The sequence below is a fragment of the Suricata suricatta genome, chromosome 14, assembly GCF_006229205.1.
Source record: "Suricata suricatta isolate VVHF042 chromosome 14, meerkat_22Aug2017_6uvM2_HiC, whole genome shotgun sequence".
In the NCBI taxonomy this organism is placed as follows: Eukaryota; Metazoa; Chordata; class Mammalia; order Carnivora; family Herpestidae; genus Suricata; species Suricata suricatta.
In genome coordinates this window covers 82,870,915-82,894,958 of record NC_043713.1, presented here as the reverse complement: position 1 = coordinate 82,894,958, position 24,044 = coordinate 82,870,915, and the positions used below count along the sequence as shown (strand labels likewise).

At 41.2% G+C, this 24,044-nt stretch overlaps 1 protein-coding gene across 3 annotated transcripts in view; it reads left to right on the top strand.

Moving 5' to 3' along the window:
• The window catches only part of CLIP1 (CAP-Gly domain containing linker protein 1), a 97,552-nt gene extending 73,730 nt beyond the window's left edge, over window positions 1–23,822 (top strand). For 2 of the 3 annotated variants that reach the window (XM_029922017.1, XM_029922019.1), the window contains 6 exons: window positions 11,663–11,715; window positions 17,528–17,645; window positions 17,745–17,895; window positions 18,443–18,492; window positions 21,621–21,745; window positions 22,058–23,822. In XM_029922017.1, coding sequence (XP_029777877.1) covers window positions 11,663–11,715; window positions 17,528–17,645; window positions 17,745–17,895; window positions 18,443–18,492; window positions 21,621–21,745; window positions 22,058–22,283 — 723 coding nt within the window. In that variant the 3' untranslated portion in view covers window positions 22,284–23,822. Of the gene's footprint in view, window positions 1–11,662; window positions 11,716–17,527; window positions 17,646–17,744; window positions 17,896–18,442; window positions 18,493–20,749; window positions 20,756–21,620; window positions 21,746–22,057 lie in introns of all 3 variants that reach the window. The other variant, XM_029922018.1, reaches the window with a different exon arrangement.
• Window positions 23,823–24,044: the final 222 nt, after the last annotated feature.

The window sequence follows — 24,044 nt, the reverse complement described above, 5'->3', positions numbered from 1 at the left end:
CTGAGCTGATGATCTCGTGTGTTTCACAGAATCATCACAACATGCCTCTGATACAGGAAGCCTATTTTGTACACAGGCTGAGGCTCAAAAGTGGCCCAGCTTGCTAAGGACACGCAGCTAGGCGGTGGAGCCGGGACCTGTACTGATGTCAGACTAACTCGGAGGCTTATTTCCCCGCTCCTACGCTGGGAGTAAAAACTTCTTTCCACTTCATAATTGTTGTTAAGATAAAAAAAGAAAGAAACACTTGTGAGCTAGGAACCGTGTGGGTGGATAGGGGTCAAACAATGCTGTAGATATGCCCTCCCGATGTAATGGTATTTTTTTTCCTGCCTCAAATATTTGTTTTGCTTAGAAAGCCCAAGACACCCCAGAATCTGTTCTGCCACTTAAGCATCCCACTGAGATTATTTGCTAAGGATTTTTACTTCCTTGAGAAGCCCCCTTCATTAGAAGGACTTTTGATTTCCTGTTTGTCAACTGGATGTGAGGTCATTTATCAAAATAAGAGAATCCCTGCCTCCCTGTGGCTGTGGTTTTATAGTGTATCCTTTCTTTTTATCAATTTAAAAATATATAGAAATTTTCTAAAATTAAAAGGGCCAGTGATGAGCAGGACTGATTGATCAAAGTTGAGGAGCGATGTCAGTTTCCACTCTGGTGAAATTCTAATTGGACTTGATTGACAAGTGCGTATCATGTGCCCCCGTGGAGAAGTGTTTCAGCGATTGGGAGGACGCATCGATTTGTTGCGTCTGTTAAGACAGAGCTGGCAAATCAAGAAACAGACCCACACATATGCGTTCTTTTTTGTCTGCTCTCCCTACCAGACATTCTCCTTTCCACAGGAAAACCGTGTAAGCCGCCTTTCCCAAGTGGGGTACTGCTTTTAGTGGGGAGGGGAGCGAAACCCAGGGTCAGTTGGAGTTGTGAGAGGTATGATTTATCTGACATCAACAGTGACATAACTCTTTAGACGGTCACAGAGTGCCTTGTCTTTGAAAAGAGAGGATATTAGATTGAAACATATGCACGTGCTTTTGTTTTGCAATTTCCTATTGTTCAACCTGATGGTACACATAACGTATCTTAACGTATCTCTTCTTGATAAGGGATGATTATGAAGATTGTTGTAATTATATAACTGCTGTTAGCTATTTGCTTTCACCTTAGCTTTGCTGCCTGAGGGCCTGACCAGTTTCATGCTGCTTCAGGATATGTGTGTGTGTGAGTGTGAGTCAAAATATATGTAACATAAAATTTGTTGTAACCATTTTGCAGTGTATAATTCAGTGCCATTTGGGACATTGACAGTGCAGTGTGGTCTTTACCTCTGATCAGTTCCAGAACATTTTTGTCACCCCGAAAGGAAACCCATACTTGTTTAAGCACTTGCTTCCCATTTCTTCCTTTCCCCCTGACCCTGGCAACCACTCATCTATTTTCTGTCTCTATGGATTTTCCTGTTCTGGATGTTTCATGCAAAAGGAATCATTAAAACACGTGACCGGTAGTGACTGGCTTCTGTCACTCAGTGTCCTGTTGTCGGGACTCAACCGCATTGTAGCAGGTGTCAGTGCTTGCTACCTCTTTTCTCAGCTGAATGGAATTTTATTGAAAGCCTGCCCTGCATGTTGCTTCTGCATCTGCTTCAGGCAGTTCAGGTCTCCTTTCTCCTTTTAGATGGTCGCCTGTCCCTTCTGATGTCTGTCTGCCTCCCTGCCTGTGGCCACTGTGTCTTATTGCCACTTGGGATCTTCAGTGGGTGGGGAAATCCTTCTCACTTTCTGAAAAGCGGTTCTAAATCTTGCCATACCGTTCACACTTACAGTCCTGTCTTCTTTTCTCTACTTCCAGACTATTAAAAAGAGTAATATTTTCTGCCTGCAATTTCACCTCCCATCTTCTTTGCAGTCCCCTGCTGTCTGCTTTTCGCCGCCAGTGCACTATTGAAGTGACTCTCGCCTGAGTCATCACTTACCTAGTGACAGCACAAGTGCGTGGCTTCCTTTCCATCCTCTGTGAACATTTGGCGCCTCCACCTACATTCTTGACTTTCCTCCTTTGACATCTTCCACACTCTTGGCTCATGTTTGCCCTGCCACACTTGCTCAGTCACCATAGGCTGATCTGCATTTACATTTCTTCTCCTGTTTGCATGTGGTAAACTCCTCCTCCTTGTTAGAGGCCCATCCTCTAGCCTCAGGGCAAGCCGCTTCCCCCTTTGTGTTCATATAGCAGTGTCCACAGCTCTCTGTCATGCTTAGAATGCCATGTTGTGTCCCCGCACAGGCTGTGAGATGGTGGGAATCACAGGACATGTTGTATAGCTTTAAATGAATGCATGAGTCATTAAATGCATACCTTATTTTTACCCGGGGTCTCGGGATGCAGAAACCTTGACTGCTTTTTGTATTTTTTCTTACATGATTTCAGTTACTTTGAGCTTCATAGCTTTGTTATAGAGAGTTGTGGTTGTCAGAAGCATGGTCACCAAATGAGCAGGGCATTTGCCTTGCATGGAGAGTGGAAGCCCATGGTGCAAAATCACGCAGGGTCATGGAGATTCAAGGTTAATGGAACCTATACAGAGCATTAGTTCCTTTCCTAGAGAATACTAAAAATAATCACAGTGATATGAGCTCTTTTATAGAAATGATCACCTTAAGTAGTTACTTTTGAAATGTCTGATTTATCATTTCCAAACCTTATATGTATTCCTCCTTGTAAGGATTGCAGATAACACTGAGCTGTCACTATGGGAACAGTGCTGATTTCTCTCCCCACTCCCCTTCCCAGTTATTTGCAAAATGAGATTACAGTTTGTTTGTTGATACAGGACAGGGATTCAAAGTCTCAATAACTGTATTTTATCAACACTTCTTTTTAACCAAGGTTACAACAAATGCAGTGTAGAAAAACCTGAGGTTACTGTAGAGATTGATTTATAAATAATAGCCTGAAAATGTTAAATAAGCCTGAATTTGCAGATGTGAATTTATCCAGAGGGAACATTTTTTTTTTTTAAGTAAATTCTCCTTCCCAATGTGGGGCTCTAACTCACAACCCAAGACCAAGAGTCACATATTCTTCCGACTGAGCCAGCCAGATGCTCCAGGGAAACACTGTTTTTAGCTTATCATGTTTAATTTTGGAAACCAGTAGTCATTAGCCATCATAATTTTAATCTGGGCTGGGGTACTTCTCGGCAAGTAGGGCTGAGTAGAGCTGATCACAGAATCTTTCTCCCTCGATACCTAGTGAAATCATCCATTCTTCTGACTTAAAAAAAAATGCCTTCAGGAAAGCCTCTCCAGCAAAAATATCTCTAGCAAAGCCAATCAGCTTCATGCTTTAAGTAAACATTAAAATTTGGCAACCAAGAAAAGAAACAAGATGGTGGTTTGACTCTGTTGACACAGAGTCCCAGTGGTAAGATAAAAGAAAACATGTAGCAAAATCCTGAGAATTTTTATTCTGCTTTTCTCCGTCTTTGTGCCCAATCCAGTTTAGGGGAAATTAGATGGAAGATGTGAATAGTCGAAACAGTCACAGAACAATATTTGAGGCTAGAAGTCCTGTTTGACCATCTCCGGATTTTACCAGAGACACGAAGAATTGCTGGTTATCATTTTCCATTGTTAGTCTAAGTCCACAGGTGGGGAGTTGTGTCCTCAGGGAACCTGGTTCTTCCTTTCTGCTCTGCTGCTGCCCTTAGCACCTAGATGGTCACCAGGGCATAGCAAAACTTTCCTGGAGGACGTGGGGGAAGGACAGAGTGGGAAAGGGTAGAAAGGCCCTCTTTACATGATCTTGTCTTTCAGTTTGCAGAGGAAAACTCCTATCTCTGTAATAATGTCACGTAACCACCTCCAGCCATAAATGAGGCTGCATTCCCGTCTCTGGGAAGGGAAGGCAACAGAGGTGAGACTCGATGTTGAAAAGACAATTTTGTATCCTCCTGAGATTGAAGCCTGAGGACATGCTCCTATGGGAATAGGATTACCTTTGTTCAGAGGGGGCACTAAGAGAAACATCCATGAAAGAGACCTCCAGTCCAGATGCTGTACATCCCTTCAGCGCGCTCCCTCCCTTCTTGCTCTCCGGCCCACATGGTGTACTTCCCCTTCACTGTGCTCCCTCCATCCTTGACCTCCAGCTCTAGATATGTATAGACTTCAGTGTCCAATTTTTCCTTTGTAACTTGGAGATGAAGATTAAAGGTCTCAGATCAAGCAGGAAGGGTGTCAGGGAAAATTAATTTACATCACATATGCACAAACAGTCTCAGCAGAGCTCTCCACAGTAAGATGAACGCTTGAATGCCTATCGTACCAAAAGAAGAATAAAGAAAAGAAAGGAACATAGGAATCCAAAGAGATGAGGAATTCAGGTCGTGAGAAAGCATTACCCAAAGTGGAATATTGCTTTGTGTTCTATAAAAACGTTAGTGACTTAAATAAAGCAGGTGTTCAAAGAGGAGATGACACAAGTGGAACGCAGAGCCTGAGGAGTTCCGGAAACAAGACCAGAACGGCACCGTGTCAGGACGGCTAATAAGTCCGAAACAGAAGAGCCTAATGAACATTTCTAAATATCTGGAGGAAAGGTCATATTAAAGAGAGAAACAAAGATATTAAAGAATTAGAGGAGAGGTGATAGCTATGGAGGACAGAGATCATCTGAATGAGCATAATTAACAACTCTGAAAGAGGGAATTCAACACATGCAACAAAGAAAGTGTTAGGAGATAAAAAAAAAAGGGAAGTTCCCCCCAAGTGAAGAACCATGTCTACATATAGGAAGGGCAGTAGGGGGCCAGCTGGTGGCTCGGTTGGTTAAATGACTGACTCTTGGTTTCAACTCAGGTGATGATCTCATGCTTCGTGGGTTTGACCCCCTGTGTTAGGCTCTGTGCTGACAATGCACAGCCTGCTTGGAGCTCTGTCTCCCCCTTTCTCTATAAACCTTTAAAAAAGAAGAAGAAGAAGAAAAAGGACATAATAGGTTGTAGGGAAACTCAATTAGGGAACCTTGAGTGGGGAGGGGTGGTGGTGGAGGAGAAGGATATTGGTCCAAAGCCATTGACATCAAAAAATAACACTGGTTATTAATGAAATTTGGGATTATAGATAGTTCTCAAGATGCCCAGGAAGAAAAGGCATCTTCCTTATAAAAACTTTTTTAAAAGGTGGTGTGGGCACCTGGATGGCTCAGTTACTTAAGCATCCGACTTCAGCTTAAGTCATGATCTCACAGTTGATGCATTTGAGCCCTGCATCGGGTTCTGTGCTGACAGCTCACAGCCTGGAACCAGCTTTGGAATCTGTGTGTCTCTGTCCCTTCCCTGCTTGTGCTTTCTGTCTCTTTCTCAAAAATAAACATTTAAAAAACAAAATCTCCTCCTTTCTCTGAAAAAAAAAAAGAGGTATTTTAAAAAATACTAATAATAAAAAGGTAAAAAAAAAAAAAAACACACAGCCCCCTGCAGCCACATGCCGGAAACCGTGCCACACTGTTCCCAAAGTTCTGAGGGACAGAAAATAGGATCAGGATATCATGTCCTGGCAAGTATTCACAGATAAAAGGACAGGTAGATGTTTTCAAAAAACATCTGAAAAACCATCATGAAAGAGCTTTGAAGTTGTAGCATCTGTGAATCCTTCTGAAAAGTAGCTGCTTGCTGATAAAATCTGTCTATGAATCAAAATGCAGGACTTCTCTTGAGAGAAATTGTGGCAAAAGGACTAATACCAGTGTGAGCCCTAAATGCACGTAAATAGACAACTAAGCTAACAACCTGGGGAGCTACAGATACAGAAGAGAACTATGTTTTAACTTTATTTGGAAATTATTTCAGACTTTGCGAAAAATTATAAAAGTAGAACACAGAATACTCAGATACTTTAAGGACTTGTTTTTACCGAACCAAAGTGCAGTTACCAAATTCAGGAAGTGTTAACACTAGTACCTAGTGCACAGGCCACAGTCCTGGTTAGGCAGTTGTCTCTGGTTCAGGATCCAGTCCAGGATCATGCATTTCTTTCTCCCACCTCTTCCCTCCCCCACTTCCCTTCTTTTCTAAGATTACATTTATTTATTTTTAGAGCAAGAAAGAACATAAGCAGGGGAGAGGCAGAGAGCAGGAGAGAGAAAGAAGGCTCCAAACCCATTGTGGAGCCCGACATGGGTCTTGAACTCATGAACCAAAGTGTGAGGTCAAGACCTGAGCTGAAATTAAGAGTCAGATGCTTAACTGACTGAACAACCCAGGTGTCTCCAGGGTCATGTATTTCATTCACTGATTTCAGTCTCTTTCATTTTCTTTACCTGGAATGTTGCTTCTGCCTTTTTAAAGTCTTATGACTTGACTTTTTTTTCCTTTTATAGAACAGGCCAATGATGATGTATAAAATCCTTCATTTTGGGTTTTGATGTTTTATCATGATGGTTATACATTTCTAGCAGGAAGATAATTGATGCTGTATCCTTCCAAGAGACATGTGATGTTGCTTTATCCCATTGGTGGTGTTAATTTTGATGATTAAGTGAATGTAAGCTTTAAGACACTTGCAAGATAAAAAGAAAAGGAAAGAAAAAGGAGAAAAAAACAGACAACATACGACTAACATGAGGTGATAGAGTGGAAAGAAAGTGGAAGAAAGCAACCAGGAATAAAAATTAGAGACTAAGTTGACTTGTGTGTGCACTGTGTAAAAATAATTACTTCACATGTATTGGCCTCACTCAGTCACAATCCCAGCCCTGTGGCCACACAATCAACAGCATTCTTGACAAAGAACCATAATATCCATGTGCGTGTATTAGAAGATACAAATATATTCATATACATACATATTTGTGGTTATAGCAGGTTTTCAGAATACAAGGTTTAATAGACAAAAGTTAATCATTATCTTACATATCAGCAATGAACAAGTGGAATTCAGAATTGAAAACATACCATTTACATAAGCACTCCTCAAACTGAAATACTTAGGTAAGCTTAATAAAATATGGACAGCATCTGAGGAAAAACTACAAAACTGTGATGAGCAAAATTAGAGAAGAATGAAATAAATGGAGATACCTTGTGTTCATGGATAGAAACTCAATATTGTCAAGATGTTGACTCTTCCCAACATGATTTAATGCAATCTCAGTCAAAATCCCAGCAAATTCTTTTGTGGATATTGACAAACTGATTCTGTAGTTTATATGAAGGTGAAAGACCTTCAATTCAATATTGAAGAACAACAAAGTTGAAGGATTGACACTACCTGACTTCAAGACTTACTATAAAGCTATGATAATCAATGCAGTGTGGGATTGAGAAAGTAATAGTCAAATAGATCAGTGGAATAAAGAGCTCAGAAATAGACTCATATAAATACAGGCAACTAATCTTTGACGAAGGAGGAAAGACAATACAATGGAGCAAAGACTGTTTTTTCAACAGATAGTACTGGAACAAGTGGATGTCCACATGCAAAAAGATGAATCTAGATACAAATACATCTTTTGTGAAAATTAAGTTGAAGTGGATCATAGATCTAAACGTAAAATGCACAAGTATAAAACTCCTGGAAAATAAAATCAGGGAAAACCCAAAAGACCTTGCGTATAGTGGTGACTTTTTAGATACCAGACCACCAAAGGCATGATCCCCAAAAAGAATTGATGAGCTGAACTTTAATGAAATTAAAACCTTTTTTTAAAGACAACATGATGAGAGAATGAGAAGATAAGCCACAGACTTGGAAAAAATATTTACAAAAGACACAAAAGATGAAGAACTGTTACTCAAAATATAGGAAGAACTCTTAAAACTCAACAATAAGAAAGTGAATAACCCAATTACAAAATGGACAAAAGTCCTGAATAGAGACCTCACCAAAGATAAGACAGCAAGTAGCATATGAAAAGCTGCTCAACATCATATGCCATTAAGGAATTGTGAATTAACAATGAGATAATATGATACAACTATCAGGATGGCCGAAGTCGAAGACACTTGGCAACACCAAACGCTGGTGACATTGTGGGGGAACAGGAATTCTTATTCATTGCTTGTGGCAGTGCAAAATGGTACAGCTGCTTTGGGGAGACAGTTCAGCAGTTTCTTATAAAACTAGACATTACTGTTACCATAAGATCCAGCAATTGTGCTCCAAATGAACTAAAAATATAATCCATATAAAATCCTGTGCATAAGTGTTTATAACAGATTTATTTGCAGTTGTCAAAACTTGGAAGCAACCAACATGTCCCTCAGTAGATGAGTGGATAAATAAACTATGGTCATCGGATGATGGAATATTATTCAGCACCCAAAAGAAATGGCCTATCAAGCCATGGAACCACATGGAGGAATGTTAAATGCATATTACTAAGTGAAAGAAGCCAATTTGAAAGGGCTATTTATTATATGGTTCCAAAGGTACGACATTTTGATAAAAGCAAAACTCTGGAGACATTAAAAAAATAGTGGTTGGGGGCACCTGGGTAGCTCAGTTGGTTGAGCGTCTGACTTCAGCTCAGGTCATGATCTCACAATTTGTGGGTTCATGCCCCGCATCAGGCTCTGTGCTGACAGCTCAGAGCCTGGAGCCTGCTTCAGATTCTGTGTCTCCTTCTGTCTTTGCCCCTCCCCCATTCCTGCTTAGTCTCTGTCTCTCAATAATAAATAGATTAAAAAAAAAAAACCCACAGTAGTTGCTAGGGAATAAAGCGGGGGAGGGAGTTATGAATAGGGAGAGTGCTAAGGATTGTAGGGCAGTTGCACTACTTTGGTCATGCTATAATGGTGGATCCCAGGCTTCATACATTCTTCGGAACTCAGAGAATGTGTAACACCAAGAGTGAACCCTATGAACACCATGACCTTTGGGTGTTAATGCTGTGTCAGTGTATCAGTGCTTGTAACAAATGTCCCACAGTGATGTGGGAGATTGTGCATGGGGGGGGGGCAGGGAATGTATGGGAAATGCTGATATTTTTTGTTCAGTTTTGCTGTGAACTTAAAACTCTAAAATAAATTTATTAATTGAAAAAATATTATGTAATTTACCCGTAATATTAAAATATAAATGGATTAAACACTGATTAAAAGTGGGTTGGCAGAGATTGGCAGAATGAATTTTTTAAAAAACATGATCTAACTATATGCTGTTTATAAGAGACACAGCTTAGATTCAAAGAAAGAAATGGCTTCAAAGTAAAAGGAAACAAGTTATTCCATGCCAACAGTAACCAAAAGCAAGTTGGAGTGGCTCTACTAATATAAGACAAAATAGGTTTTTAAGACAAAACTTTTTACTAAAGACAGAGAAAGACATTTTATAATAATTTTAAAAATCAAGAAAATATAACAATTATAAATATGTATGCACCTCATAATAGAGCTTCCAAATATGCAAAGCCAAACTTCATAGAATTAAAAGAAGACAATTCAGCAATAAAAGTTGGAGACTTCAATACCTTATTTCAGTAATAGATGGTACAACAACTTGTTAATTGAAGATCAACAAGAAGATTACAACCTGAACACTAGGAATCAGCTAGACCTGAGAGCCATCTGTATGGTACTCCATCCGAGAGGAGCAGAACACACATTTCTTCTCAGGCGCGCAGGGAACATTCTCCAGGATAGACCGTAAAATAAGTCTCAGTGAATTTAAAAGGATTAAAATCATGTGAAATAAGTTTTGGCTTGTGTGATTCAAAAGCGTCAAGGCTGGGGCCCTTGGGTGGCTCACCCAGTTAAATGTCCGACTTAGGCTCAAGTTACGATTTCACAGTTCATGAGTTCGAACCCCACATCAGGCTCTGTGGAAACTGGAGCCTGCTTCAGATTCTGTGTCTCCCCCTTTCTGCTCCTCTCCAGCTCACACTCTGTCTCTCTCTTAAAAATAAATAAATGTTAAAAAGAAAAAAAAAAGATTCAAAAGGGGACCCTGGGTGGCTCAGTTAGTTAAGTACCCAACTTCGGCTCAAGTCATCATCTCATGGTCTATGGGTTCGAGCCCCATGTTGGGCTCTGTGCTACAGCTCAGAGCTTGGAGTCTGCTTTGGATTCTGTGTCTCCTTCTCTCTGCCTCTTCCCTGCTCTTGCTCTCTCTCTCAAAAATAAACATTTTTAAAAATTCTTAAAAATTCAAAAATGCCAAGGCCACAAAAGATGAGGGAAACATGAGGAACAAGTTAGGTTAAATCTGACCTGCTAAATGGACTTACTATCCTGGATTGGATCCTGGACCAGAGGAAGAAAAAAACATCATTTCCTTTAATGAAATCAGTACCATAAGTATTCCAAACTTATGTTTTGTGGAAATTCCGGCACAGTTACTCCCTCTAAGAAAGAGGGCGAATCTCTACATAATTGTTCTGGAAAGTGTTGAATGATTTTTCAGATGTTTATTAATCATTTGTATTTTTGGTTGTGAATTATCTGCCTTTTATCCGTTTATCTTCACTGCAGGCATTTGTCAGTCTGAAGTCTTACTGATTTTTTTCTTTTAATTTTTAAATTATAAAACAGCTTCCTTGCTTAAAAAATAAATATAAACTGTATAAATGGGCCTAAAGAAAAAAAAAAAAAGAAAGCCCCTTTCATCTTCACTTCCCACTCTCCAGATGTTCTCCCTCTTATTTTAGTTTTTTAAAGCTTGTCTCCCACCCTTTTTCCTTCCTTGCACTCTTTAAATATTTCTAAATATTTTTTATGAATTACTCGTGGAGCAAAAGCATGCATCTTTAACAGACTAGGAAAGCAGAGTTTGCAGTGAAAAAACTGTATTTTAACTTCGATAGATTTTGTGATAAATTTGATTTTATGTTCAAAACATATTTATGTCTATTTAAGAACTTGAAGAGTCTGAAGGCCTTATAGCAAAGCATAGATATAACTGAAACATAATCAGAAGTAAGACCAAAACTACATAGTAAGCTACTAGCTTCGATTCTGGGCTGTGGGAAACTGTTTCATAGTCTTTGGTGTAATCCTTTAATTTGGAAAAGAAATCACACAGGAGTGTTTTCACTCCTTAGTTTTATTAACAAGTGTGAACTGAAACTGGTATTTCACATAATATAAACTCCACATGGTACAGATTGGGGGGGGTGGGGCTTGAGTCGTCTGTCACAGGATTAACTAACTGAACCTTTTGCTTTTACTCTTCATAGAAAAATAGGATTTTAGCACTGAAGGCCCCTTAGAACATCTCTTCTAACTTTTTAAATTTATGGGTGAAAAACCAGTGCCTGGAATGTGGTAGGCACGAAATGAGGCCCATCCGGAGTAAACAGCCTGTTGCCGGCCTCCCAGGAGTTAGTGAGTGACACTTGATCTGTGCGATTTCAGTGGTAGAGCCAGAATGTTAATCGGGAAGCTTTCACTCATTCACTTAACAAATGAATGAAACACTTACTGAATGTTGAAGACAGGGGATGACCGAGGAAGGGGAGCCGTTCAGGTCCTAAATGACTCGTAAATTGGTGAGTGTCCATGATATAGTGACCACCTGCTCTTCTCTCCTCTCCAGTGAGGAGGGCCGGCTGCCTTGCCTGTCCTGGAGCCCGGGCATGTGACGTGTGGAATGAGAAGTAGGCCTCTCTGTGGACTTCCGTAATGACCCGAACTTTTTTGTGTGTTTTTTTCCAGCTAGAAGAAGAGAGATCTGTGCTCAATAATCAGTTGTTAGAAATGAAAAAGAGGTAGGCTTGCTTTTTGTTTTTATTATTGTGTGCGTGTGTTCCATGAGGAAACTGTCAGAACATGATGGGTGTGGTGACTTGTAGAAAACATGCCACCTCCTTATTCAAAATTTTGGATTGTGACAGTTTGGTGCTCTTAACTGGTAAATGATGAAATTTATTTGCAGAAGCTACAGTATTAATTACCAACACAATAGGTTAATTTTTAAGCTGTGGTCAGTTGAATTTATTCAGAAGTGTTCTAAAATCAGATTGTCTCATTAAACTGTTACCTCTTCTTTTCAGTAACTGAAAATGCTGTAATTTTACATAGAGTAATTGATCTGCATATAAATACTGATTATATTATATATAAAGATTTTAACTTTTCAATAATAATAATATGTTAGCATCAGTTTGAATGTTTCTAGTTTCTAAAAAAGAGCTTTCTTCCTGTTACTCTTTCACAATAAGCAAATGATATTTAAATGGAAACCTTCCAGCACTTTGGAGTAAGGATAAACGGGGCCCCAGAAATAACCACTGAGAAGCCTGACGCTTCTGTATCTTGACAGTCTCTGTCTGCTCTTGTCAAATGTGCAGTTTGTGTCTCGAGAAATTCTGTGCTTTACGCTGCATGCGGGCAGATGGGTGTGTGCCGTTGGCCAGAGCCACAGCCCTGACGGTGGCTTGCTGAGTAGATGTGCGTCACAACAGTGACATACTTTTACCTTTTTATTGAAAACAAAACTCAAGATAATTCTTTAAGAATAGCTTAATCAAGAATTCACCCATGCTCTTGCAAAGTATTTTATTCTTTCATGTCCAGGAAGCGGAAGTTTCCCTCCTGACCACTGACACCTGTATTGTACTCTGGCAGTGTTGGCTCCTGCCACCACAGGCAGTGGCTCAGGAATTGAGGGCTTTATTTAGCTCACAAAGATACTGGAATCCACAAGAAACACTCTAAAGGACATTAGGCCTCAGTCCAGGAGTGCCTTTCCTCCTTTCTTTTTTTAATTAGGAAATACTTAGTTTCGTTCTTATGAAAGTTTCACACCAGAATGCGCACATGTTTCGTCACTGCCCCCACCCCAGACCCTGAGTCCCTGTGTACGGCAGCCAGGCTCAGCTCTGCCCAGTGGGCCTCAGGATGTTTCCTTCTTACGTTAAATAAGGCTCCATTTCTTTAAAGGGAACTTTCTTATGCAGTTATCAAGGATGTGTACAAAAAAAAATTGATAGGGCTTATTCCTCTGACATTCTGGCAGGAGAACATGGGAAAATGGGCTGGTGTAAGTACTGACATTATTCCTTTGTGTTCACGATTCACAAACTTAATCTCAGGACAACCAGTGAAATACGTGGTGGGGCCTACATTTACAAACGATGAAACTGGAGCCCAAAATGCTAGGCAACTTGGCCAAGAACCCAGATGCAAGCATAAGACCGTGGGCCTCAGAGGTTTATGCTGCCTCTTTTCTCACTGTACATTTACTGATCGATAATTTTAAATCTTTTTAAAGAATAAAGCTGCTATGCTTCGTTAGTCTTTATCATGTGACTTTAAATTACATGCCTTTCAAAATGTGAGCAGGCATGTGACTTTTCTCATGGATTGAAAAAGTAGAACAGGTTTGGGTGCTTGTTAAGGCCACTCTACTTCACCATCTTTGCTCCCATGTTAAGTCCTAGATAAGAAGTCATTTCAGGAATGTCTCCTGAAAATTACTCTTTATATCAATAAATGCAGATAAACATGGTGATTTTTTTTCTGAAAGTGAAAATTTTGAAAACCTAACTTATCCTATGTAGCAGTGGTCTTTTGTCAAATTAATCCTCATGGAAAGTTGTATCTATTTCTGAAATCTGAATGCAGATATATTTTAGCTAATAATTTGGGCCCATAAGTGTCCTCTAAAAGCCAGTGTGATGGTGGATTCATATGTAGGTCTGTGTAATAATTAAGTAAATTTAGCACGGAGGACTGAAAAGAATTTGATACATTCTTAATTTAAAAGTCTGCAAAGTACTTAAATCATAGCGATATTTGCAATGTAGTTGTTCATGCAAGAACTGAGATCTTAGTCAAGAGTTAAATTCAGAAGTGATAACTGAACATACATAGTCAAGATAGTATATAAGTATGTCATTGAAATGGTCATTGTACTGAAGTGCAGAACTTACTCCTCGTGACCTGTAGGCACAAACTACTTCTCATTAAGTAGTAGGATCTTCCTGTATTTGCTATGGTTTTTTGGTATCTAAACATTGAATTGCAAGCAATCTGTAGTTAAGGTTTTTCTCTTAACTTAAAAATGCAGTCGTTATTTTGGAAGCTGGTTTCCAGGTCAGGCAAACCTCTTTCAAAACAGGCTCCAAGATACCTGACAGAGCAGAGCCAACCTCAAATTGCTCTACTTGACCAAAGTGGAAAAGTGTGCCCCCCTGTCCACGAAAGCCAACAGCAGATCTGGGGGCGCGTTTGGCCTCCCTCCCTTCTCCAGGCTTTTTGACGTCAAAGCAGGGACTCCAGAGCCGAAATCTTAGATGTGGACTTCTTGGAGTCAGAACCAATTCTGTAGTGTAAATGCAGGATAAATGACAGGAACGGAAGCCGGTTGGTGACCCTGTCTGAGACCCTGGGTCTGAGCTCCTGCGCTCCTCCAGCTCCTTCCGCTCACTGTGGGTTGCTGACTGTCTGACTGTCTCGAGCTTGCGCTACTTACCAATGCTCATTTCACCCTCTCTTTTCCCTTCCCTACTCCTGCTTCCTTTGCTCTATCTGTGTGTCTTTAATGGTAAGACTAAAGAAAGTCTATCCACGTTATAATAAATAAATTTCATATATTTTTAGTAAAACAACTGTTGTATATATTTTTTGGCTGCCTTTGTCCCTCTGTGTCTTGCTTTTGTTTTGTAAAATATTCTCAGCAGCAGCAGCACACACACACACACACACACACACACACACACACACACACACACCGGTTTTAGATCTATATACAGCTAAAAACTTCAGCACAAATTTTGTTCTCCTTACTGTACCTGCATTTCTTTTTATGTTTCTAATGTTTGGTTCTTGTTATCTTGCATTTTTAAAGCTTGCCCAGTAACACTTTAAGGTATTTGCTTCATTACTAGAATTTATTTCTTTAGTAAGTAGTAAGGAAAGAATCTGGGTAAAGATTCCTCGGAGGGGAAAGGTAGCTGGCCCCTGTAGCCATTCTTTCATACCATGTTTATCTTCCTTTCTTGGTAGTTTGAGCAACACCAAGTCCTTCTAGCCAGCACGGCTTCGGAGTACAGTGCAGGCACTCCTGCCAGTGTGACTTGGGGCTCACATGTCCGTAACGTTGGCATAAATGGTTTAATTTAGTTCTCTTGGTTTGCGCAGTGGGATTAGGGCTTAGAAATAGCCCGAGAAGCCAGCAGTGAGGCCCAGCCATGAAGACGAGCTGCCAAAAGCGATTTGTCTTGTCATTTGATGTGTAAATCATGAAGCAGATCCCTCTCCTAACCACGTGTCTCTGTACAACTTGTACAAGACACGTTCCACTTGCCCGTCTTCTTCGAAAGCAGCCTGGCCTAGGGCTTGTGTGTCCGTGAGAAGCAGGCAAGGTTCCAGTACCTTCCCCTTCTACCATCTGGTGGGGTCTCCATCCCTCCCCAGCACGAAGACGCTATGAGATCCTGGCTGCCTGGAGTTCTGATTCTACAGGAACTTAAATCTGTTCACTAACCCCCATATCCTGGTGTTTTTCAGTAAAAACACTACAAGTGCGGTTTTCACATCTGAGTTGGATTTATCATCAAGTGAAGCTCTTGAAGTAGTTTTCACAATGGAAGAAACTACAAAATAAGTTTAACTGAAACTTAAGGAGCCCAGAATTTTGTGGATAACATAAGATATTTACTTTCCAGTGGAAGAGGTGCCCATATATACCTTCCATCGAAATCTTTGCTTTGTTTTAACCTAAGCAAGATCCTATTTGCTAGCAAGGTGTTATTCACTTAGTAATTTAACAGCACCAATACCCACCCCCTCTCCAGTGTTCATATCATGCTTGGGTGTTGAACTCAAGAAGTTTCTGTAAGTCTCAGATTCTTTTCTTACTACTTATCATTCTGGACTATAAGTGTAAGCCACACAACGAGATAAATACAACACTTATATTTTCATCTTTGTATAGAATCTCAGTTGACCATAAATCATGAGAATTCTGTAATTCGTGTGCCGGATATCTTGGGTCTCACTAACCAGACATACATTCTGCCATTTCTAACCTGGGCCTCAGTTTCTGACTCTTCCAGTCAGCTCTCAAACAGACGGAACCATGTGACATGCTCCGTGTTTACCCGTGCCTCCTAGAACCGGGAGGGTTTGGGCTTCTTGTCGTGGAAGTTTTGAACTCTCACAGGCAATCATCTACATTGATGCAGTGTGGCGGGTTGGAGGGCCCGAGGGCTCGCTAGGAAATTCTTCCCAGTCATGTTTTTCCAACAATATTTTTGTGAAACCAGGACTTTTCTTCCGTATTGTTTCATACCACATGCAATTTTTAAAACCTTTTTTATTTGAAGACTTTAGATTTACAGAAGAGTTGCAGAGGCAGTACAGAGGGCCCCTACGTACCCTTCCCCCCACGTCCCCTGACACACATCACACACTGCCTGGCACGGTGCTCAAAACTGAGAAAGTAACGTTGGTGCAGTCTGCCTAGCTAGACTCTGGACTCTATTCAGACTTCCCCAGTTTTCCCATGAATGTCTTTTTCCTTTTCTGGGATTCAGTCTAGGAAACCACACTGCATTCGGTGGTCATGCCTCCTCGGCTTCCTGTAGTCTGTGACAATTCCTGTCTTTGCTTGTCTTTTGTGACGTTGGCACTTTTTGAATGCATATAATTTTTGCAACAAAGATTTAAATACACACACGTAAGCACAGAGTAGCGCGCCCTTCTGGATTTTATCAATTGTGTCTTGCCCTCCCTCCCTGTCTTCCCTTCATCTTCCCCTTCTTTTTCACACTCCTTGACTCCAGGATAAATGTTCCCCTCTCTTTAAGACAGCCTCTCTGACAACCAAATGCGGAGTCAGGCTGAGAACTTGAACCAAGTGCTCTGCCGGTCTCCCTCCAGATTCCCCCGTGCTTTCATTCTACCCTCGGAAATCCATTTTCACATTTCTGTTCCAGCCTTTATGTAATTACCTGTAATTTCTATGAGCAACTTAATGTCCTTTTCAGATTCTGTGGATGAAAAGTAATAACCCTTCAGTATGAATAGCAGTAATAATCTTTGCTACTGTTTTGGCCCATGAGATTTCAAAAATTCATTCTTGGAAGTTGCTAAAAGTAACAAATTAGTGAGAACCAATCGATACCTCCAGCATAAAACTGCTCTGCATGACATCCGTGTATAACCGCTTTGCATGTGTGTATTTTAATTGTTGTTATTGCTTGGTAATAATTTATTCAAAAAGTAACAGAATTCAGCTGGGGTGGGGGTTAGATTTTAAAAGAATTCTTTGGGGGTGCAACAGTTTTGTTCTTTTTTTTTAATTCTACCTCTTCCAAAGTTATTAACGTGTTTCTTTAAATTCAAATGGATACAATGATATGCAGATTCTGGCATGTCTCTGCATAGGTAAACTTGTGCTCCCTCACAGTGAGTAAAATTTCAAGTCAAATTTTGCAAGCATAATAGCCTTTTAAACTTCCCCGTGATTCGTTTTTCTTTACGTTAATTCAATTGCGTGTTTGTCATAGGGCAGTTGGACACTGACCACTCACTCAGTTGATTTCTGGAATTTTTAACTCTTTGGTCTTTTAGAGAATCCAAGTTAATAAAAGAAACCGATGAAGAAAAAGCTTCCTTGCAGAAATCCATCAGCATTACTAGTGCCTTACTCACTGAAAAGGACGCAGAGCTGGAAAAACTGAGAAATGAGGTAGAGTACCATGTGCGGTGTTGATGCTGTCTCTTTCTGTTCCCGCTGCTGTCTCTTTCTGTTCCCGACAGGAGCCTAAGCTCACCTGCTGTGTTTCAGGTCACGGTGCTCAGGGGGGAGAGCGCCTCTGCCAAGTCCTTGCACTCAGTCGTTCAGTCTCTGGAGTCTGACAAGGCGAAGCTTGAACTCCAGGTAAAGAACCTGGAGCTTCAACTCAAAGAAAACAGGAGGCAGCTGGGCAGCTCCTCAGGTAAAGTGATGGCCGCGTGGCGTTTCTTCCCGCCGCTGCTTCCCGGGCCGGAGCCATTCCTAGTGATATGTGCTTGGAAGGCAGCTGTTGCGCTGCCCCCTCCTGACACAGCCCATCTGCCTTTGCCCCCCCCCCCCCCCAAACTGACTCAGATACGGATGAGTCATGACAAGGGGCCTCCACACAGGGACGCGCCTGCTGTCCCCTCCTCTGAAATGTTGGCAGTGACAGAAGACGTGAGTGACAGCTGCTGTCCCGGGAGCAGTCGTGGGCTCTGACATGCACTGCGTTGAGGGGGGACGGAGGCGGTCCCCTTGTGAGCGAGTGCCAGCTTCCCCGCTGCTTTAACTTCCTGGTGGTGGTGGGCCCGCATCTGGGTAGGTCCCACAGGCTCCAGAGGTGGGACAGGGACCCACGAACAGTTCTCAGAGAGGCACATTTGGGAATTTCACACGAAAATACATGTCTAACACTGGCCTGTTGCTATAGTAACTCAGGGGAAAAAAAGATTGCAATTTTTGTAAAATCTTTTTTTTTTTGATGTAAGGTAATACTGATACTCAGGCAGAAGAGGACGAAAGAGCCCAGGAGAGTCAGGTAATATTCCATTCCTTTGCTTGGTTTACTCCCTATTCTTTTTAAAGTTTATTTATTTTGAGAGAGAAAACTCAAGTTAGGGAGGAGCAGAGAGAGAAAGAAGGAGAGAGAGAATCCCAAGCAGGTTCTGTACTGTCTGTCCAGAGCCCACAAACTATGAGATCATGACCTGAGCTGAAATCAGACACTCAACCGACTGAGCCAGTCAAGTGCCCCTTACTTCCTGGTTTTTTTTGTTTTTTTTTTAATTTTTAGAAGTCTGTTTATTTTTGAGAGAGACCGCACGACTGGTTGAGGGACAGAGGGAAAGGGAGACAGAGGATCCGAAGCAGGCTCCGCACTATGAGTGTGGATCCTGATGTGGGGCTCAAACTCACTAGAGCATGAGATCATGACCTGAGCCAAAGTCAGATGCTTAACTGGCTGAGTCACCCAGGGGTCCCCACTCAGTTTTTAAAAATCGTTTAGGGGCACATGGTGGCTCAGGTTGTGATCTCACAGTTTGAGGGTTCAGCCCCCACACTGGGCTTCGTGCTGACAGCTCAGAGCCTAGAGCCTGCTTCAGATTCTGTGTCTCCCTCTCTCTTTGTCCCTTCCCTGCTCATGGTCTGTCTTTATTTCTCAAAAATGAATAAATGTAAAAAAAAGTTTTTTTTAATTTAGTGCTTTGAATGCATAATACATTCATGTGGTGTAAGCAGTACACTCCGAACACCATCTCTCTCCTCAATCCCCAAACCTCCAAACAGGTAATCGCTCTTATTAGCATCATTTAAAAAATCTTTTCAGAGATTTAAGAACATGTACATATAAACCAAAACTAATTGTCTTTTCCTATCCTTTTTTTTACACAAATGGTGGCATGTTGCATAATCTGGTCTTTTTATAGCTGTCTAATAGTGCATCGTGCGGATGGACTATGATTTAGTCAGCTCCTTGTCAGTTGACAGGACATTTGGGCTTTTTCTGATCTGTTAGGTGTATTACTAACAATACCATAATGAATTATCATGAATATCATTTTGCACATACATTAGTATTTTTTTAGGATAGATTCCTAAAAGTAGAATTACTTGGTCAAAAGATTCCTTGCTTCTCTTGACCTTAAAAAGACAGGGTTTTTTAATTTTTTTAAATGTTTATTTTTGAGAGAGAGACATAAAGTGTGAGTGGGAAGGAGCAAGAACAGAGGGAGACACAGAATCTGAAGAAGCTTCCGGTTCCGAGCTTTCAGCACAAGAGTCCGATGTGGGGCTTGAGCTCACGCACTGCGAGATCATGACATGAGCCAAGGTCAGATGCTTAACTGACTAAGCCTCCCAGGTGCCCCAAAAAGACAGAATTCTTGAAAACTGTTTCCTTCAGGGGCGCCTGGGTGGCTCAGTCGGTTGGGCCTCCGACTTCGGCTCAGGTCAGATCTCACGTTCGTGGGTTCGAGCCCCGCATCGGGCTCTGTGCTGGCAGCTAGCTCAGAGCCTGGAGCCTGCTTCTGGACTCTCCTCCTCTCATGCTCTGACTCTCTCTGTATCAAAAATAAATAAAACATTAAAAAAAAAAAGCTGTTTCCTTCAAGCCAAAATTATCAAAACAGCCTTAGTTTTAAAATGGGATTATATGGAGGCAAACAATGATGTACTTGGAAATATAATTGCACATAGCAACTGACATCCATCTTCAATTTTAGCAGTATATTTTGGATATTTTCATCCTGTTCAAAATTCAAAAGTACAAAAGCCACCATATTTGTTTATATTATTTTAACATTTATTCATTTTTTTGAGAGATTGTGAGTGGCAGAGGGGCAGACACACACACACGCACGCACGCACGCACGCACGCCCGCCCTCCCTCCCTCCCTCCCTCTCTCTCTCTCTCTCTCTCTCTGAAGCAGGCTCCAGGCTCTGAGCTGTCAGAATAGAGCCTGACCCGGGGCTCAAACTATACTATGAACCGTGAAATTATGACCTGAGCCAAAGTTAGACACTTAAACGACGCATTAAGCTGAACCACCCAGGTGCCCCCATCATCTTTAAATACAAGCAAAACTCAGTGAGTTTGTAATTCGTTTTAGCCATCTGCCATCTCCTCTGAAAGATGTGAAAGGATTCAGCAGATGCACTCACCCCTCCCGATAGTGTTGTCTGCTTAGTCTGTGTGTCTAAGAGGCATGGGCTCCATTAACGGTGTTTTCTTTTCCCGTTTCCTTTCTGCTTCCGTTTGTTTCATCTGCCGCTGCCAACACTTTTCTTCCAATCAGCAAATGGTTTGTTTTATGTTTCCTAATTTGTGAGCGCACGCGTGTGTGTGTGTGTAGTTCCCCACTATGCCTGCATCCATTTTGTGGCTTTTGTTTCCTGCACTGTAACTTCTAACAGGATAAAGGCTTAGAAAAATGTAAGGCTCCCATCAATGGTGTAAGGGGTCTTCTGCAGAGAATCACTGTTTCATAACTTGCAGCAGGAGAAGAAGGCCAACTGTTTCTTTAAAAAATGAAATATATCACTTTTTAATATTGTAATGTAGGACTTTATCAGATATTTAGAGAGATTGGACCTTTTTATTATAAGTAGAAGAGGGAAAAACATTTTGTTTTTAAAGTGCCCTTGGTCTGAAAGGAGATGTTAGGACAAGAGTGTCTCCTGTTACCCCGCTGCTCAGTGCGTCCTGGTGCAGGCGCTGGCCCGACGCGTGGCACATGACTGCTGCCCTGTCGCTCGTGCCGCTGAAGGGAGCCGGAGACTTCCCTTTAAAGCCCCTTCATTTTTCTCTGCAGATAGCATTTGTTTAGTGTTCCATCATGGCCAATCAGGAAATGATAAACAGTGGTCTGAGGAGAATTCCCATGAACTTTTTCAAATCCACAGAACATGAAAGTTATGGATCTGTTTTACAGTTGAATGGGACAATTAATTGGCTCTGCTTTTTGTAGACGACTGTTTATGTCCTTGTGTACGAATAAAGCATTTAAACGTGGGCTCAGGCATGGCCTCTTTTTGCCCCTCCTGTGATGGCCAGCACACCCTGTAGCCGCAGTGTGAGAATACACGTAAATGACCTCCTCGATCCTCCAGCATGTATGCTTGAGACATTTTACACCTCTGTTTCTTTTTTTTTTCTGGACAAATCAGATTGATTTCCTGAATTCAGTAATAGTGGACCTTCAGCGGAAGAATCAAGACCTCAAGATGAAGGTGGAGATGATGGCAGAGGCAGCCCTGAATGGGAACGGGGAGGACCTGAACAATTACGACAGGTATTTTAGGTGAAGCAGTTCTGGTCACAACCTCAATGCCATCTCAATAAAGGGTTTTGAAAGTAAGTTGCAGGGGGTTGGAGAAACCATTGCCTTGTGGTTACGTGTCCACAGAAGGAGTTACATAAATCGGGCAAGAGAGTGATATGCTATGGTTTGATGTGGAATTTTTAAATATGGACAGAACTTAACCTGCGAGGCTCCCAGGCGGGGTCATAATTGGTTCTTGCTTATTTTTGTTCTTTGTGATACTGCCTCCCGAGTTTCCTCTGGTAGACAGCACTTTCTGATTACGCATGTTGTCATTTGTAGTGATGACCAGGAGAAACAGGCCAAAAAGAAACCTCGCCTCTTCTGCGACATATGCGACTGCTTTGACCTCCACGACACAGAGGACTGTCCCACCCAGGCGCAGGTGTCGGAGGACCCCCCACATTCCACACACCACGGCAGTCGGAGCGAGGAGCGCCCGTACTGTGAAATCTGCGAGGTGTTTGGGCACTGGGCCACCAACTGCAATGACGACGAGACCTTCTGATGACGCCCGGCCCGCGCCCGCCTCCTCCCCGCCTGCTCCTGCCGCCCGCCCGGGCCGAGGCCACCCGACACCAGCAGCGCGCGTGCGGACCTCCTCCCGGTGAGGCCCCGCCCCGCGCCCGGCTCCTCCCCCGCCCCGCACGGAGGCGGCTGGACCCCAGCAGTGTGCGTGCGGGCTTCTGGGGAACTCGCGTTGTCTCTGACCCACATCAACAGATCTAAGAGAATAGTTTGATCTTCAGTACATCAGCCCTTTAGTCTCCCCTGAGAAGTTGAATAAATACTTTGTAGGTGAGATTTCACCTCTAATTTTGTCTTCTTGCTTTTTAAAAGATCTAACAAGACATTGCACCAGATGCCATTACTTTCACTGTCCCTAGGGAAGCCTCATAGAACGACCCCTACCCTTACAATACCTTATTTAAGTAACTTTAAATTATGCTGTTACTTTTCATATTTGCACTAAAAATTTTCCAGGCTGCATTTGTATATTTAGATGTTTTGGTTAAGCTTTGACACTGGAATGAGTTGGAAAAATGTGCCATTTTGCATTTTCATCTACTCATTTAAAGTATTTTATTCTAAAAAGAAGTATCTGAGCTCTTTGCACTACCTGATGTCAGTAGTGCCTTTTTTCAGGCTTGACAATACTTGGGTGTAATTATAAAATCATGAAGCAGGTAACAGGAGGGGGAAGCCCCCAAACTGCTGTGGGGACATTTTATAATCTATATGCTGCACCTACTTACTCTACTGTGGTGTTTTGTTTATTGGTTTTGCATAATTTCAGCTTCTATATATTATATGTATATATTTTTTAAAAATCTATATTTTGGGAAAAAATACAATGTTTTTCTTTTCAGATTTTTACCTTTATGAAAAAAAAATACATAAGGACATAATGGACTAGGCCAGAAGTAATATCACGTGGCTTTGCAACTCGTTTTTTCCATGTCCATTTTGTTTCTTTACCAGATATAGCTAGGAGAATTTTCTCCAAATTTTTTTCTTTCTTCAGCAGATATCCCCAGCAGTCAACTAATTAGGTAATAAGCCACTATAAAACATCTAAATTAACCCATCTGCAACCTTTACAAGTTTTTTTTACTGTGTTTTTAGATGAATGTACGATGAGAAATTCAACATTAATAATTTTGGATTTTCTTATCACAAAAAAATGAAGGACCTCAAACATCAGAAGTTTATCAACCAAGTTTGAATCTATTTATCTTCATTTGAATGTCTCCTATGATATGTAAAAAGTAATGTATCTTCCATGCTACATGTATAATAAGAACTTCTATAATTGTATATATGCCTTTGATGTATTTTTCCCCTCAGGATTATCATATGTGTGTCTGCCAAGTGAAAAATCTGTAATGAGTTGAAATTTCTGGTTATAAACATTCTATAATAGCAAGTGTTTCACAAACAAAATGTAAAACAGTATTAAAATTTGAGCAAACGAGTGTTCTGTATCTACTTTAATAAAGGGTTATTGGTTTTTTTTGCCGGTGGTAGTAAACTGATATTCTTCTCAGGTTTGTCATAATGGAGTTTTTTTTCTTTCAATGAGCAAGCGCTATAGCTCCAAATAGCGATTTCTACTGCAGTCTTGTTGATAAACAGCTTTTAAGAAATTGGTCTATCCTCATCTCAAAGCATCCCATGACCCAGGCTGTTATCTATTGCTATATCACACTATTAACTGACAAAAATATAAAGAGCACCATGTAGCACCAACTACCTATTAATCCATGAT